The sequence below is a fragment of the Megascapheus bottae genome, chromosome 14, assembly GCF_031878675.1.
Source record: "Megascapheus bottae isolate mThoBot1 chromosome 14, mThoBot2.hap1, whole genome shotgun sequence".
Classification (NCBI taxonomy): domain Eukaryota; kingdom Metazoa; phylum Chordata; class Mammalia; order Rodentia; family Geomyidae; genus Megascapheus; species Megascapheus bottae.
Window position 1 is genome coordinate 45134104 of NC_143522.1, and position 14873 is coordinate 45148976.

Below are 14873 nucleotides of genomic sequence, written 5' to 3' on the forward strand. Positions count from 1 at the left end.
CCTGGGTCACTGTCCTTGAGCTTTTGCTCAAGGCTAGCACTCTACCATTTGAGCCATAGCACCACTTCCAGCCTTTTCTGTTTATGTGGTACTGAGGAATCAAACCCAGGGCTTCATGCATGCTAGGCAACCACTCTATACTAAACTACCTTCCCAGGCTGTCCAGTTCTTTATAGACTTGGTGTCCTATGAAAAAAGTACACTCCTACTATTATTGCTTGTACCTTCTGTTATTAAAGGAAAAAGTATAAATTGTGAGATAGATTTGACAGAAAAGTTAAACCCTTGACCTATCAGAGTCAAATGATTTGCTTGCAGAAGCCTTTAAACAAAAAAAGGACCTTTAAAAGTGTTAAATTTGAAGATCATTTAATTAGTTTTTGAATAAATTTGCATTCAAAATATATTTTAATTGTAATTTTTTAGGGCAATCATTGTGGTTTATTTTGTTCAAAATATGAATAACCCAAACACATTTTTTAAAAAAAGTTTAAACAATGAAGCAGCACCAAGGACCTCTATAAAACTTCATTGTAAAGTTCTTGTGCAGGCTGCTTTGAGGATAAATGCATATGAGTTTCAAATGCATATGACTGCAGAAAGCAATAGTTCACTGACTACCAGGTGGAATTTTCCACCCATTTCAGCCAATCTACATCCTGAGCATACACTTGAGCTTCATGGTGAAGATGAAACCCCTTCACATTGCTGAAGAAGTGATGCAATCTGTACTTGAATTACCAACACGTCCTCAATCTTAGGCTGTCTTTGGCAGAATTACCTTCTATCACTGAGAGATCAGCAATATCAAGATGGCTCGTCAGCTAAATCACGCTGGTCAAAATACCTAGTGAAAAGAAAAACCAAAGTATGCACAAACATATTAATTATAGCACTGCTTGTATCAGCCAAAGACCACAAACAACTCAATTTTTTTTTTTTTTTTTGTAGGTTGTGGGGCTTGAACTCTGGGCCTGGGTGCTGTCCCTGAGCTCTTCAGCTCAAGGCTACTGCCCTATCCCTTGAGCCACATCACTACTTCTGGTTTTCCAGTGATTAATTGGAGATAAGAGTCTCACTGTCCAGTCTGGCTTTGAATCCAGACAGATCTCAGCCTCCTGAGTAGCTAAGATTACAGGCGTGAGCCACTGAGCCTGGCTTCCAAATGTATTTTTAATAAGACTGATTGAATAAATGATAGGGTATCTATACAGAAGGAGGTTATTCCTAAACAATGGATGAGGAGCTGGGCGTAATGACATCTGTAATCCCACCTACTTGGGAGACAGGGTCCAGAGGACTAGTTCCTGGTTAGCTCAGGCAAAACAGTGAGACACAGTCTCAAAGATAGGCACTAGTGGCACACACCTCTAATCCTAACTACTCTGCTGGCTGAAGTCTGATGACTAAGGTTGGAATCCACTTCGGCAGAAATGTTCAGCCTCATTTCCAATAACCTATCCAAAAAGTTGGAAGTGGAGCTGTGTCTCAAGTGGTAGAACACTAGCCTTGAGCAAAAACAGCGTAGGAGCAGCATCCCGGCTCCTCCTTCCTCTGCTCTTTTCACCCACACAGAAGACATATAGTTTTCCATTTTTTGTGGTATGGGGCCTGGCCACTATCCCTGAGCTGCTTTTAGCTCAGGGATACTGCTGAACCACTTGAGCCACAGATCTACTTCTAGCTTTTCCTGAACATTTCATTGGAGAGTCTCTCCCATTTTCTTGTTGGGGGTTGGCTTCGAACTATGATCCTTAGATCACAGGCTCCTGAGTAGCTAGGATTACAGGTGTGAGCCACTAGTGTCCGGCCTTAAGGTTTTATCACAGATGCATGGTTTTACTTTTTGCACTCATTGTAACTCGTTATGTTGAAAATATTAAATTGGAAATTCTACAGAGAGAAAATGTATGTTTAAAAACTTTTTTCTTCTTCTTTTTCTTGTGGGTCATGGGGGCTTGAACTTGGCCTGAGTGCTGTACCTGAGCTCTTCAACTCAAGGCTACCACCCTACTCTTGAGCCACAGCACCACTTCCTGTTTTCTAGAAGTTAATTGGAGATGAGTGTCAGGTCCTTAGTGCCCGGGCTGGCTTTGAACCTTAATCCTCAGAACTCACCCTTCTCAGTAGCTAGGATTACAGGCATGAGCCACCATCTGGCTAAAAACTTTTTTTTGCCAGCCCCGGGCTTGAGCTCAGGGCCTGAGCACTGTCCTTGGACTTTCTCAAGCAAGGCTAGAGCTCTATCACTTGAGCTTCAGCACCACTTCCCGCTTTTTTCTATGTATGTGGTACCGAGGAATAGAACCCGGGTCTTCGTGCATGCAAGGCAAGCACTCTACCACTAGGCCAAACTTCCAGCCTCTGGCTAAAAACCTTTTTTTTTTTTTTTTTTTGCCAGTCCTGGGCTTGAGCTCCGGGCCTGAGCACTGTCCTTGGACTTTCTAAAGGCTAGAGCTCTACCATTTGAGCCTCAGCACCACTTCCAGCTTTTTTCTATGTATGTGGTGCCAAGGAATAGAACCCGGGTCTTCGTGCATGCTAGGCAAGCACTCTACCACTAGGCCAAACTCCCAGCCGAACCTTTTAAAAAACATTTTCAGAATGGTTGGAGGATATGAAACATGGGTTAGGCATCACATATTATAGAATTAATACACCCTGTTGAAGTCAATAACAGTTGAAAAATGATTAATGACTATTGGGTGATGAGTGGATTTAGGGCTTTAGTTTTATCACATTTGTAAAAGTCTGAAAATCTCCATAAGAAGCATACAAAGTAATCAGCAGATATTTCCTTAAAGGTACCCATATGAATAAGAAAACAGGAGACTTGAAGCAGTATCTGATACTTATGTTAAAGCTACTATTAAAAAAAAAAAAAGACCTTTCTTCAACTCTGCTACAATCTCCTATAAGTCTTATTTCTTTAAGTTTATTTATTTGCAATAAACCTAACCCCAGGTGGCCTCCAACTGCAACTCTCTTGCCTGTCACTGCAGAGCCTCAGTGAAACCTATAGCTTCAGAATCTTCTGCAGTCCAGAATCCTATTTTTATGATTTTTTAATCTGGTGGGCTAGGAATATGGCTTAGTGGTAGAAAGTTTGCCTTGCATACATGAAGCCTTGGGTTTGATTCCTTAGCACCACATAAACAGAAAAAGCTGCAAGTAGTGCTGTGGATCAAGTGGTAGAGTGCTAGTCTTGAGTAAAAGAAGCTCAGGGACAGTGCCCAGGCCCTGAGTTCAAGCCCTAAGACTGAAAAAAACAAAAAACAAAATAAAAAAGCCAAACTGGGTTAAAGTGAGGGAAGTGGATGACACTGTGCAAAAAGAAATGTACTCAGCTGGGTATGGTGGCTCATGCTGGTAATCCTAGCTACATAGGAGGCTGAGATCTGAGGATCTCTGTTCAAAGCCAACCTCAGCACTAAAGGCAGAGACTCATTTCCAATTAACCAGTAGAGAACTGGAAGTGGGGCTTGGCTCAAGAATAGGGTGGTAGCCTTGAGCTGAAGAGCTCAGGGACAATGCCCAGGCCTGGAGTCGAAGCTCCATGACCAACAAAAACAAAACAGAAATGTATTCAACCTCTATATATTATCACAACAGGAAGTAAGCTGGGCATGGTGACTCACACCTGTAATCCTACTCAGGAGGCTGAGATCTGAGGATCAAGGTAGAAAGCTAGCCCTGGCACAAAAGGACCTGAGACTTATCTCTTAATTAATCTCTAGAAAACGGGAAGTGAGGCATAGTTCAAGGGTAGGGTGGTAGCCTTAAGCTGAAAAGCTCAAGGACGGCGGCCAGGCCAAGTTCAAGCTCCATGACCAATAAAATAAATTTAAATCATAAATAAATAAAACTTAAAAAATACTAAGTACAGAAGAGGTAGGTATTAGTTTTAGTTTGGCTTCTGCAATTGAGAGTGTGGCTCAAGTGGTAGAGCTTTGAATTCAATTACTAATAACAAAAAAACAACAAAACCTCAGTATAGCTGGGAGGTAAGTGGTCTGGGTTTGGCTGCCAGCTGTCCCATTTGCTAGCTCTGGGACAGCAGAAAAGTAGAAAAGCTATTTATCTCTCTATGTCTTGTTTTCCTCATCTATAAACTGATATCATACTTTCCATGTAAGGAAGAAATGGGTATTATGAAAAACAAAAAAAAACAGAACTTGGCACGAAGTATCCAGTATATGTTAACAAAACTATTGAAACTAGATGTTCAGTGGGGGTGCTGATAGCTCACAGCTGTAATCCTAGCTGCTAAGGAGGCTGAGATCTGAGGACCACAGATCAAAGCCAGCCCAGTCACAGAAAGTCGGTGACTCTAATCTCCAATTGACCACCAGGAAACTGGAAGTGGTGCTGTGGCTCAAGGCGGTAGAATGCTTGCCTTAAGTGGAACAGAGCCCAGGACCTGAGTTCAAGCCCTATACTGACAAACCCCCCCACAAAACCAAACACAAAACAACAACAACAAAAAACCCACGAAACCAAACGTTCAATATGTATGTGTTTTGGAAAAATGTGTCTTGTTTAAGAAAGACAGACATAAGATTATTTAATTACATACATGCTAAAGATGATATTAGTATATACTCTGACCAGTGGAACAAAAACATGTTCACAAAGATGTGAAGTAAATATATGTGCTTTATTTACAATATGCCAAAATTTTAAGAAATTTTCCAAGTGGAACTTAGATCTAAACTATTAAATCTATAATAGATAAAAATGAGAATCAATTTAAGTAAAGAAAAGATTAATTAAAAAATACAAATGCAACAAAATTAAACATGTATCTTGTTAAATACACAAGAAGTTCAAGATTACTTAACTATACCTGCTAACCAAGCAGATTAATAAGTTCAAAGCAGGAACTCTTTCATCATCTTTGCTGTCCTGGAAAAAACAAAAACAAAAAGCTATTTTTAAAGTAAGTATCATTTTAATTCTATTGAACATAAAAATTTTATTTGAGACAATCATTATGATGTGGAAAAAAGAACTCTCTAAAAAAGAGGAGAAAAGTCAGAGTTAAAGACTGCACAAGAAACATTTAAGATTATCTGAAGCTGGTACTGGTGGCGTAAGCTTATAGCTACTAGCCACTCAGGAGGCGGAGATCTGAGGATGGAGGTTCAAAGTTAGCCCAGGCACAAAAGTCTGTGAGACTCTCAACTCCAATTAACCACCAGAAAATTGGAAGTGGCTCTGTGGCTCAAGGAGTAGAGCACTAGTCTTGAACTGAAGACATTAGGGACAGTGCCCAGGCCCAGACAGAGTTCAAGTCCCAAGATTGACAAAAAACAAAACAAAACCAAGATTATTTCTGAGATTAGCTGCGTGGAGGGTAAGGAGTTACAAAGTGATCCCGGTACTTCCCTACTAGCTGTGCTAGGCTTGCCTAAAGCATATGTGAGGGCCCCAATCCCTGATTCAGTCCCTCGAATGGAAAAATCCAAATGGACTGAGATAGGGATGGAAATCAAAAGGGGAACAATGAAAAGTCTAGAGTATAGTCATTTTAGATCTCATCTGCCTACCTTAGGCTTCTTTAGCTGAATGTTGGAATCTTTGTTTTTGTGACCCCTAATTTCAACTAAGAACATATTGCACTATACACACTGGTGGATGTTTTCAATCTGAAACAGTGAGGAGCAACTTACCACTAAGAGTCTCACTTCAGAACACCTTCTTGCCAGCTGCCGAATGAGTGAGTGAGCCTCAGGTAACAATGGTTTTTCAAGGCAAGCCAACAAAGCATAAAGCCACCTCCCCTAAAGAAAAAAATTCAAAAGTGGTCATTAGATAGCTATTGACTTGTTTATCTACATGTCTAAGGTTGTGCCTAGCTATTGCTATGAATAAGTTCACAGGACATTTAACTATGGTACGATATGGACAACACAGAATCACCTGGAGAGCCAAGTAACGTTTCTCATATCTTGTCACAATAGGCACAATATTCCCTGACTCCCAAATGGGTCATTTTTGAGATTCTTATTACAGCTGTATACATAATTTTTCCCAAGTTAAGAGAACTAAAAGATACAATACTACCAACTCTGGAGTGAAGTCTCTTTCTCCAAACCAATTGCTCAGATATTCCAACACACTTGTTACTGTTGCCTAAAAGAGAGAAAGGGAGAGGGGGGCGGAGATGCCGAAGAATTGTATTAGTAAAAAAAAGGCACTTGACAAGTGTTCCAGAAAGTTAGATAGCAACCCTGATGATTTTTACATCAAAGAAAACCATGGCCCTACTTAGTAACTTCATTAGCTCATTAGCAGGAAGAGGCTTTTAAGAGAAACAATCTTCCACTTTTAAGTGTCAATTAAGGCTTTGGTTTAAATCCTAGAATTTAGTTTGTAATAACTTAATTTATGGTATAGCTACTGAGAAACTTCACACTTAAAAATATAAGTAACTTTATAAAGGTATTTCAGTTCCAGAAGTCAGGTTATAAGTAAATCTCGATTAATATCACCTAGAAAGTTCATACTCTTAACAGTCTGGCCAGGCATATCTCTGATATGCACAAATTAAATCTAAAATACACTGGGATACAGGACTCTATAGATATTCACACACAGTGAGACTAAAAGAGAATACCCTTAGGAGAGAAACACAAAGCACAAGGCTTAAGTGCTTCTGCATATTATATAAAATAATATACAGATAAGGTACGGAGGGGCCAGGAATGTGGCCTAGTGGTGGAGTGCTTGCCTAGCATGCAAGCACATCCCTCATACCACATACACAGAAAAAGCTGGAAGTGGTATTGTGGCTCAAGTGGTAGAGCCCTAGCCTTGAGAAAGCTCAAGGACAGTTCCGAGTTCCCTGAGTTCAAGCCCCAAGACTGGCAAACAACAACAACAAAAAGGATATGGAAACGAGACATTTTTAGTTTTTATTTTTGGTGATTCTTTTATTACCTTATATATGGTGTATTCAAATGGACATCTTTGGAAGGGTTAGGGGAGGGCTCAGGACTTGAGGGAAAAAGGGTGAAAAAGTACAGTAGTGGAGCTCACTGACATTGATGAAAGTGAACAGATGCAATTCATGATGGAGATGGGAGGGAGAGACTGGGAGAGAGCGAGGAAAGAGACGACATTGCGTGAAAGGAATATATGCATTACCTGACTTATGGAATCCTCTGTACCTCACCTCTATAATAACAATATAAAGTAAATTAATTTTAAAAAATCAGGTGCTAGTGGCTCATGCCTATAATCTTATAATCCTAGCTACTCAAGAGGCTGAAGTCTGAGGATCAAAGGTTTGAGCCAGCCCAGGCAGAAAAGATTTTTTTTTTCTTTTCTTTCTTTTTTTTTTTTTTTGCCAGACCTGGGGCTTGAACTCAGGGCCTGAGCACTGTCAGAGCTCTACCACTTGAGCCACAGCACCACTTTTGGCTTTTTCTATGTGGTAACCAAATTGAACCCAAGTCTTTGTGCATGCTAGGTAAGCACTCTTACCACTTGGCCAAACTCCTGGCTGAAAACTGTGAGATTGTTATCTGCAATTAACCACCAAAAGCTGCAAGTGTCTGTGGCTTAAAGTGAGAGAACACGAGAGCCTTGAGCACTAAAGCTCAGGACTGCACCTTGGTCCGGCATTCAAGTCCTAAGGCTGGCACAAAAGAGAAAAAACTAATCTTTGCATAAAGATCATTTTCCAATTCAGATCAAAGTATAAATCTAAGAAAACTTAGCTACAGAAAGGTAATTCTATAATCCTCTTCTGGAGGCTGAGATCTGAGGATGGAGGTTTGAAGCCAATCAACAGAAAAGTCTGAGACTCATTATTAGCCACCAAAACCACAAAGTAGATCTATGGCTTGGGTGGTAGAGCACTAGCCTTGAGAAAAAAAGCTCAGAAAGTGAGGCCCCGAGTTCAAGCCTATTAGTAGTGTGTGCGCACACTTACATACATAAAAGTAATGACAATCTGGAAGTAATATTTAATGTAAGTTTCAGAATCTCAGGCTTAAAAACATTATTAATAAGTCCCTACATGGAGACATAGCAAGAATTAAATATGAACCTTGAGGTCCCCAGCACAACATCCTGCATACCATAGGTATTCACTTCATACACTTAATATACTCAAATACTTCCACAACATTGTAAGAATGTTTACCTGATTCATTCTGCTTACAATACTAAGCAAGGGAGGAAAGCCAATCTGAAAGAAAAAAGACTGAGAATTACTAATTTGAATTATAAGGAAGAGCTTTTTTTTTTTTTTTTTTTTGCTAGCCTTGGGGCTTGAACTCGAGGCCTAGGCACTGTTCCTGAGTTTTTGCTCAAGGCTAGGACTCTACCACTTGAGCCACAGAACTACTGCCTTTTCTGCTTATGTGGTACTGAGAAATCAAACCCAGGCTTCATGCATGCTAGTCAAGCAATCAAACACTAGGTCACATACTCAGTCCAAGACTTGATTTTGTTCTCAAAATAGTACATTCCTTTCCATAATTTTTTTTTTTTTTTTGCAGTCGTGGGGATTGAACTCTGGGCCTAGGAGCTGTTCCCGAGCCCTTCAGCTCAAAGCTATTGCTTTACCACATTGAGCCACAGTGCCACTTCTGATATCCTGGTGGTTAATTGGAGGTAAGAGTCTCATAAGACTTTCTTGCTCTGGCTGGCTTTGAACTGTGATCCTCAGATCTCAGCCTCTTGGATTAGCTAGGTTTACAGGTGTAAGCCACCAGTGCCTAGCTTAAAAACTGTTCTTAACTCATGAGATGTACAAAAATAGGCTGTGGCTCATATCTGTCCCAAGTTGAAGTATGCTGATCCCCTTACACTACTGGTGTACCAGAATGAGAATGTTTTTGTGTGTTATGCACTCATCACTTACTTGTACATAATCAATTCCAGGATTTTCATTTGCGGTTGGTCCAATAGCCCCTTTAGCACATAACCTTTCACCCAGACAAAATTTTTTCCAGCCTTCTTCATCTTCGGATTTTGGCTGAAAGGAAAAAAAATTACTTGTTTTACAATATTGTATTTATATAAATTACTTGGATACAGACATGTATTTATTTTATACTGAACATAGAAAGAAGTGAGCATTCTCATGTTCCCACACCTCAACACAAAGATATAGTGTCAGTCAGAGGCAGACCTGCGTCCCAGGATTCCTTTGTGGAAGTGCTCACCTCTGTAACTCAGGCTATGACTACAATGGGAAACAGGGCCATTAAGAAAGCAATTAAAATTATATGAGCCATAAACTTTATTTATTTTTTTGGTCAGTCCTGGGGACTTCTGGACTCAGGCACTGTCTGTGAATAGCTTTGCTCAAGGCTGACGATCTGCACTACTACTTGAGCCACAGCTCCAATTCTGACCATTTTGGTGATTATTGGAGCTAAGAGTTTCATGTACTTTCCAGACCAAGCTTGCTCCGAACTGCCTCTTGAGTAGCTAAGATTATAGTCATGAGCAGCTGATACCTGCTCTAAATTTAAACTGATATCTTTATTAGGGGACATTTGGATGCAATAAGAATGCGTTTCCTACCCTGAAGATCAATAGCTTTCATTAGGAAAGACAGGAAAGTAAAAACGATTCTGCTGGGAAAGGAGATACCAAAGAAAGGGGAAGGTAAATGAAGATGAAGAACATGGTGGAAATAGCTGTATGTATAAAAAGAGTAAAACAGTGGGGCACAGTGGCTCATGCCTGTAATCCTAGCTACACAGGAGGTTTAGATCTGAGGATCTTGGTTCAAAGCCAGCCTGGGCACTAAAGACAGTGATACTCTTATCTCCAATTAACCACTAGAAAACTGGAAGTGGTCCTTGGCTCAAGGGGTAGGACGGTAGCCTTGAGCTGAAGAGCTTGGGGACAGTGCCCAGGCCCAGAGTTCAAGCCCCATGGCCCACAAGGATTCGAATGTAGGGTTTCATGTGTGCTAGGCAAGCACTCTACTAAGCAAACTCCTAGCCAATAATGTATTTCATAAAAAACAACAGTCTAGAAGAATCCTGAATAAACAAGACAAGGCATAACTTACTTATCAAACTAAGTAAATAAGAAAAATTCTCCAGAGAATATTTACTTGGGGACAATAGAGCACTGCAATGAGAATATTTGCCACTGAAAACTATTAGTACATTCAAAGAGGCTGGGACTAGTAAAGCTTTTTGTTTTTTAGATCTTTCTTTCTTTTTTTTGGTGTCTTAGTGCTTGAACTCAAGGCTTAGGTACAGTCTCTGAGCTTTTTTTGCTCAAGGCTAGCACTCTACCACTTGAGCCATAGCACTTCCAGTTTCTTGGTTGTTAACTGAAGATAAGAGTCTGAAGGATTTTCCTGCCTGGGCTAGCTTAGAACTGTAATCCTCAGATCTTGGCCTCCTGCAAAGCTATGATTACAGGTGTAAAACACTGGTATCTGGCTCCTTGGAAGTTGTAAAGACAGAATTCAGGAAGATTATATTAGATATTTTGAGACATTAACCCTTGGCTTCATGAATAATTTACCCTTCTTATTTAGTTGATCATTTTGATTTCTTTCACCGTTTCCCCAAGGTATGGTGAATTAAAACAGTTGTAATAGTAACCACCCACACTACAGACTCTGTTTAACCTACTATTATACTAGAATTGGTCTTATTAAAATGAAAATAGGGGGCCAGAGTTTGGCCTAGTGGTAGAGTGCTTGCCTAGCATGCACGAAGACCTGGGTTCAATTCCTCGGTGCCACATACATAGAAAACAGCTGGAAGTGGTGCTGAGGCTCAAGTGGTAGAGCCCTATCCTTGAGAAAGTCTAAGGACAGTGCTCAGGCCCTTAGCTCAAGCCCAGGACTGGCCAAAAAAAAAAAAAAAAAAAAAATTAAAATTAAAATAGGGCTGGGGATGTGGCTTAGTGGTAGAGTGCTTGCCTAGCATGCATGAAGCCCTGAGTTTGATTCCTCAGTACCACATAAACAGAAAAAAGCTGGAAGTGGTATTATAGCTCAAATGATAAAGTGTTAGCCTTGAGCAAAAAAAGCTCAAGGACAGTACCCAGGCCCTGAGTTTAAGCTCCTGGATTGGGAAGAAAGAGGGGGAGAACGGGAAGAAGGAAGGAGAAAATAATATGCCTGAGTAAATGAATAAAGACTGAAGGTAAATATGGACTAGTTCATGTAGGTATACATAGAGAAACTTACATACCATAGTCACATTACTATCCAACTGCTGTGCTTTCCAGTGACTTCTATGCTTGTTCACACTCTAAAGGAAGAAAATTTAGACTATTTAGAAAATGTAGACTATTTAGAGTAATTTAGAAAATTAGTCTTCAGAGGATGAGTATCAAAAGAAAAGCCAATTTCTATGCAAATTTCAGCCACCCTACAACTTGGAAAACATACTAGAAACTATATAATTTGACTAATGATCATAATAATTTGCCAAGTTGATTCACAAATGTTCTGTATACATGAGGATCATGCATTTTCATTATTGTCTAAGAACAGAAACTGAAGGTTTCATCTGAAGAACTTTAGCACTTACCTGTCGAACACTTGAAAACTGTGCCACCTGCTGCTGTTGCCACTGAAGTGTTGGGGAATAACCTTCAGGGGCAGGCTGGCATCCTGAAAGCTGGAAATCAGCTCACAAATGTCAGTCTCAATGTTAATGTTGTAACAGAAATCGCATGCATAGGCAGAACAAACACAGAAATAAGATAAAGGGCAAATGACAAAGTAAATGATAAAGTGAAAGATAACGTCTCAACACTAAAAAAATGTTCACAAATGCACAAAACAAAGACCAGGTGTTGATGGCTCAGGCCAATATTCCTCGCTACTCAGAAGGCGAAGATCTGAGGAATGCAGTTCAATGCTAGCCAGGGCTGGAAAGTCTGAGACTTTTATCTCTGAATTAACCACCCAAAAGTTGGAAATGCAGGTGTGCAAGAGTAGAATCCCGAGTTCAAGCTCTGGTATTGGTACCAAAAAAGGGAAAAAAAGCAAGCATTTCACTTTACTATTTACCTAGAAATCAAAATGATGTTAACTTTGAAAATAGAATCTAGACCTATTTTTCTGTAATTGCAAAACAAACAAAAAGAAAGCTATATCCAAAATAAAGAATTTGAGAATGGACAAAATATACCCCCCAAAATATTAATGCTTTCTATTTATTTATTTTGTTGTGTGGTCATGGGGCTTGAACTCAGCCTGAGCACTATTCCCGAGCTCTTCAGCTCAAGGCTAACAGCCCTACCTTTGAGCCAACCCTTATTTCTCATTTTCTAGAGGTTAATTGGAGCTAAAAGTCTCAGGTCCTTTTGTGCCCAGGCTGGCTTTGAACTGTGATCCTCAGATCTCAGCCTCCTGAGTAGCAAGGATTACAGATGTGAGCCACCATGCCCGGCATTAATGGTACTTTCCTCTGATCTCAGGGTAAAAAGAACCTTCAGAGTAATCTTCTGTGATTACCCTATATAAAACAGTTCTCCCTATTATTTACAGATCATTCTGTGTTTATTTTCACCATGGCCAATACTCTCTGGAATTATTTATTTGCTTTCTGTGTTCTTCAAGGCAGCATTAACTCTACAAGTGCAGGAATCTTTTCTGTCTTATCTCTTTCTGCTTCGCAAGATCTCCTTGCAATAATAGAAAGTCTGCTCCATAAATGAGTGAAAATGTCCAGTGTGCAAGTAGCTAAGAAAGGTATTAAGGCATTTGGCTTTCCGTTCTTAAAACCATACCATAACAAACTTCGATAAGCAGTCACCAGCCCAATAATTAATTACTTATCAAGGTAGAATCAGAAAAAAAGCTTATTTTTTATAAAGACTTCGTAGGATTGACTCATGTTCCTAAATTAAGATGTGCAAGTTTCCACAAATACCAGTTACTGAAGATCACGTAGGAGGCAAATGTCCCCCCTGGAAAAACAGTAAGACCACACGTCTACCCTGGTAATCAAATCCCACCTACGCAGCACTGACGCCCTTGGCTAACTGAAGAGTGTGGGGATGCAGGTCACGGCGGAAATAAACACAACTCACAGAAATATTCACACTTGGCTTCCTTTTCAACTTCTTCGGGTCAATCTGCGCTACCACAACGTCTGGGCACTGAGCAGCTTCGATCCTACAAACGAAGTGACCAATGGACGACAGTGCATCGGTACAAGGGAAGTTCGGCGTTAGTGGACGGCGAGATGGGAAACCGACTCAGACCTCCAAACACAGGCCTGCCAGCCTCTGGCTTGGACGTCTCGCCCGTGAGCTCGCATCCCACGCCCGGCGGTCAAACCCGCCCGCCTTCCGCTGCACGCCCGGAGCCCCGGCCCCGCCAAGGCCTCGCGAGAGCCACGGACCGGAACACGCGCGGGTCTTTAACGCACGGTCGCAGAGTTCAAACCCCGCCCGCACTGAGCCAAATCACTCACTGGACCCGCCTCAGGTATTCCTGAGGCGTCCTGGGAGGTACCGAAGGGTCAAAACCTTCCGTCAAGTCGCAGGGTTCCACCGGCAGCAGCCGGGGCATCAACTCTTCCACTGCAGACTCCGTGGGGACCCACGCCATGGTCTTCAATCCGGTGGATCCCGACTAGCGCATGCGCGTAAGGCCGGCCGTGGCGCAGGCGCACAAGTGGACACCTTCCCGCTTTGTGCGGAGCTCCGCAGCTCTGGGTGAGGGGGCGTGGCTGCGCATGCTCAGACCTGCGGCTTGAGCCAAGTCTAAGGCTCCAATGGTATGCTTCCTGTAAGTTTAATTGGGGTAGAAGCGGTTCTGAAAGACCTTCTGGGTTTTAGTACCTTCTGTTCTACCTTCTGAGGTTACTGTTCTTTTTTTCTTCCCTTTGGTTGGTCGTGGGGTTTGAACTCAGGGCCTGGCTCTTGTCCCTGAGCTTCTTTTTGCTCAAGTCTTAGCACTCTACCACTTGAGCCACAGCACCAGTTCTGACCTTTTCTATGTATGTGGTGCTGAAGAAGTGAACCCAGGGCCTCACGCATGCAAGGCAAGCGTCTGCTACAAAGCCGCATTCCCAGCCCTTCAGGCATGCTTTTATTAAAGGCTGTTGGTGCAGGGAAGACACAGGTGAGTGTTGTGGTTTAAGTGCATCTCACAGCTCCTATGTGTGGCGCTTCTGGTTATTTTAAAAAGAAGAAAGACAACAACTGTGCAGGCATTTTATTTAATTCTCTCCTTGGGCATTACAAATGTCTTCTCTGGCAGGCCTGACAGGGGAAAGTTTCTCTCCCCCTTACCAGTGCACTGCCTTTTCTGGAATTCCAATCGATGACTCGCCCGGCACCATCCTTTTCGGCCACACTCATATACATAGCGATTTTTGGATCCTATTTGAGAATGGTGTTTATTGCTTCTGGGATGGACATCCACAATGAGGTGAGGTAGCTGACTTGATGTCAGAAAATCGAGATAAGGTTTAGATTATTCGAGGAATTGCAAACAAAACTTTCTACTCTTTTATTGTAAAAGTAAAAATCAGGGTCATCTTTTACATTTCTTTCCTTTGTTTTCTAACTTTTTTTTTTTTTTTTTTTTTTGCCAGTCTTGGGGACTGAACTCAAGGCCTGGGTATTATCTTTGGACACTTGTTGCTCAAGGTTAGTGCTCTGCCACTTGAGCCACAGTGCCATTTCCAGTTTTTTTTTTTTTTATATATATATATATATGTGGTACCAAAGAATCAAACCTAGGGCTTTGTGCATGCGAGGCAAGCACTCTACCACTAGACCACAATCCTGGTTTCATTATTTAAGCTTAATGTCTTTTGGCTTGAACTCAAGGCCCAGGGTGCTGTCTTCAAATTTTATTACTCAAGGGTAGAGCTCTACCATTGGAGCCACAGCTCCTCTTTTTCTTTTCTTTTCTT

At 41.3% G+C, this 14873-nt stretch overlaps 1 protein-coding gene across 2 annotated transcripts; it reads right to left on the bottom strand.

Moving 5' to 3' along the window:
• Window positions 1-350: 350 nt before the first annotated feature.
• Gemin2 (gem nuclear organelle associated protein 2) lies at window positions 351-13605 on the bottom strand. 2 transcript variants are annotated; one of them, XM_090345123.1, is made up of 10 exons: window positions 13422-13604; window positions 13036-13120; window positions 11526-11615; window positions 11184-11243; window positions 8876-8989; window positions 8153-8197; window positions 6067-6135; window positions 5673-5783; window positions 4847-4905; window positions 351-847 (listed from the first exon to the last, which is right to left on the bottom strand). In XM_090345123.1, the coding sequence occupies exons 1-10, from the start codon at window positions 13556-13558 to the stop codon at window positions 808-810; spliced, it is 810 nt and encodes a 269-aa protein (XP_090201249.1). In that variant the 5' UTR covers window positions 13559-13604; the 3' UTR covers window positions 351-807. The 2 variants fall into 2 exon arrangements, with proteins under 2 accessions (XP_090201249.1, XP_090201250.1); XM_090345124.1 differs by lacking the exon at window positions 8153-8197 and having other exon boundaries at window positions 13422-13605.
• Between the last annotated feature and the right edge of the window lie 1268 nt (window positions 13606-14873).

Excerpts from the sequence above, each read along its gene's own strand:
- Gemin2 (XM_090345123.1), bottom strand. The coding sequence starts at position 13,558 with ATGGCGTGGGTCCCCACGGAGTCTGCAGTGGAAGAGTTGATGCCCCGG. Across the intron at positions 5,784-6,066 it reads GAGACTTCACTCCAGAGTTG|GGGAGGTGGCTTTATGCTTT; the intron begins GTAGTATTGTAT and ends TTTTTTCTTTAG. Across the intron at positions 4,906-5,672 it reads CTGAAGTGAGACTCTTAGTG|GACAGCAAAGATGATGAAAG; the intron begins GTAAGTTGCTCC and ends TGTTTTTTCCAG.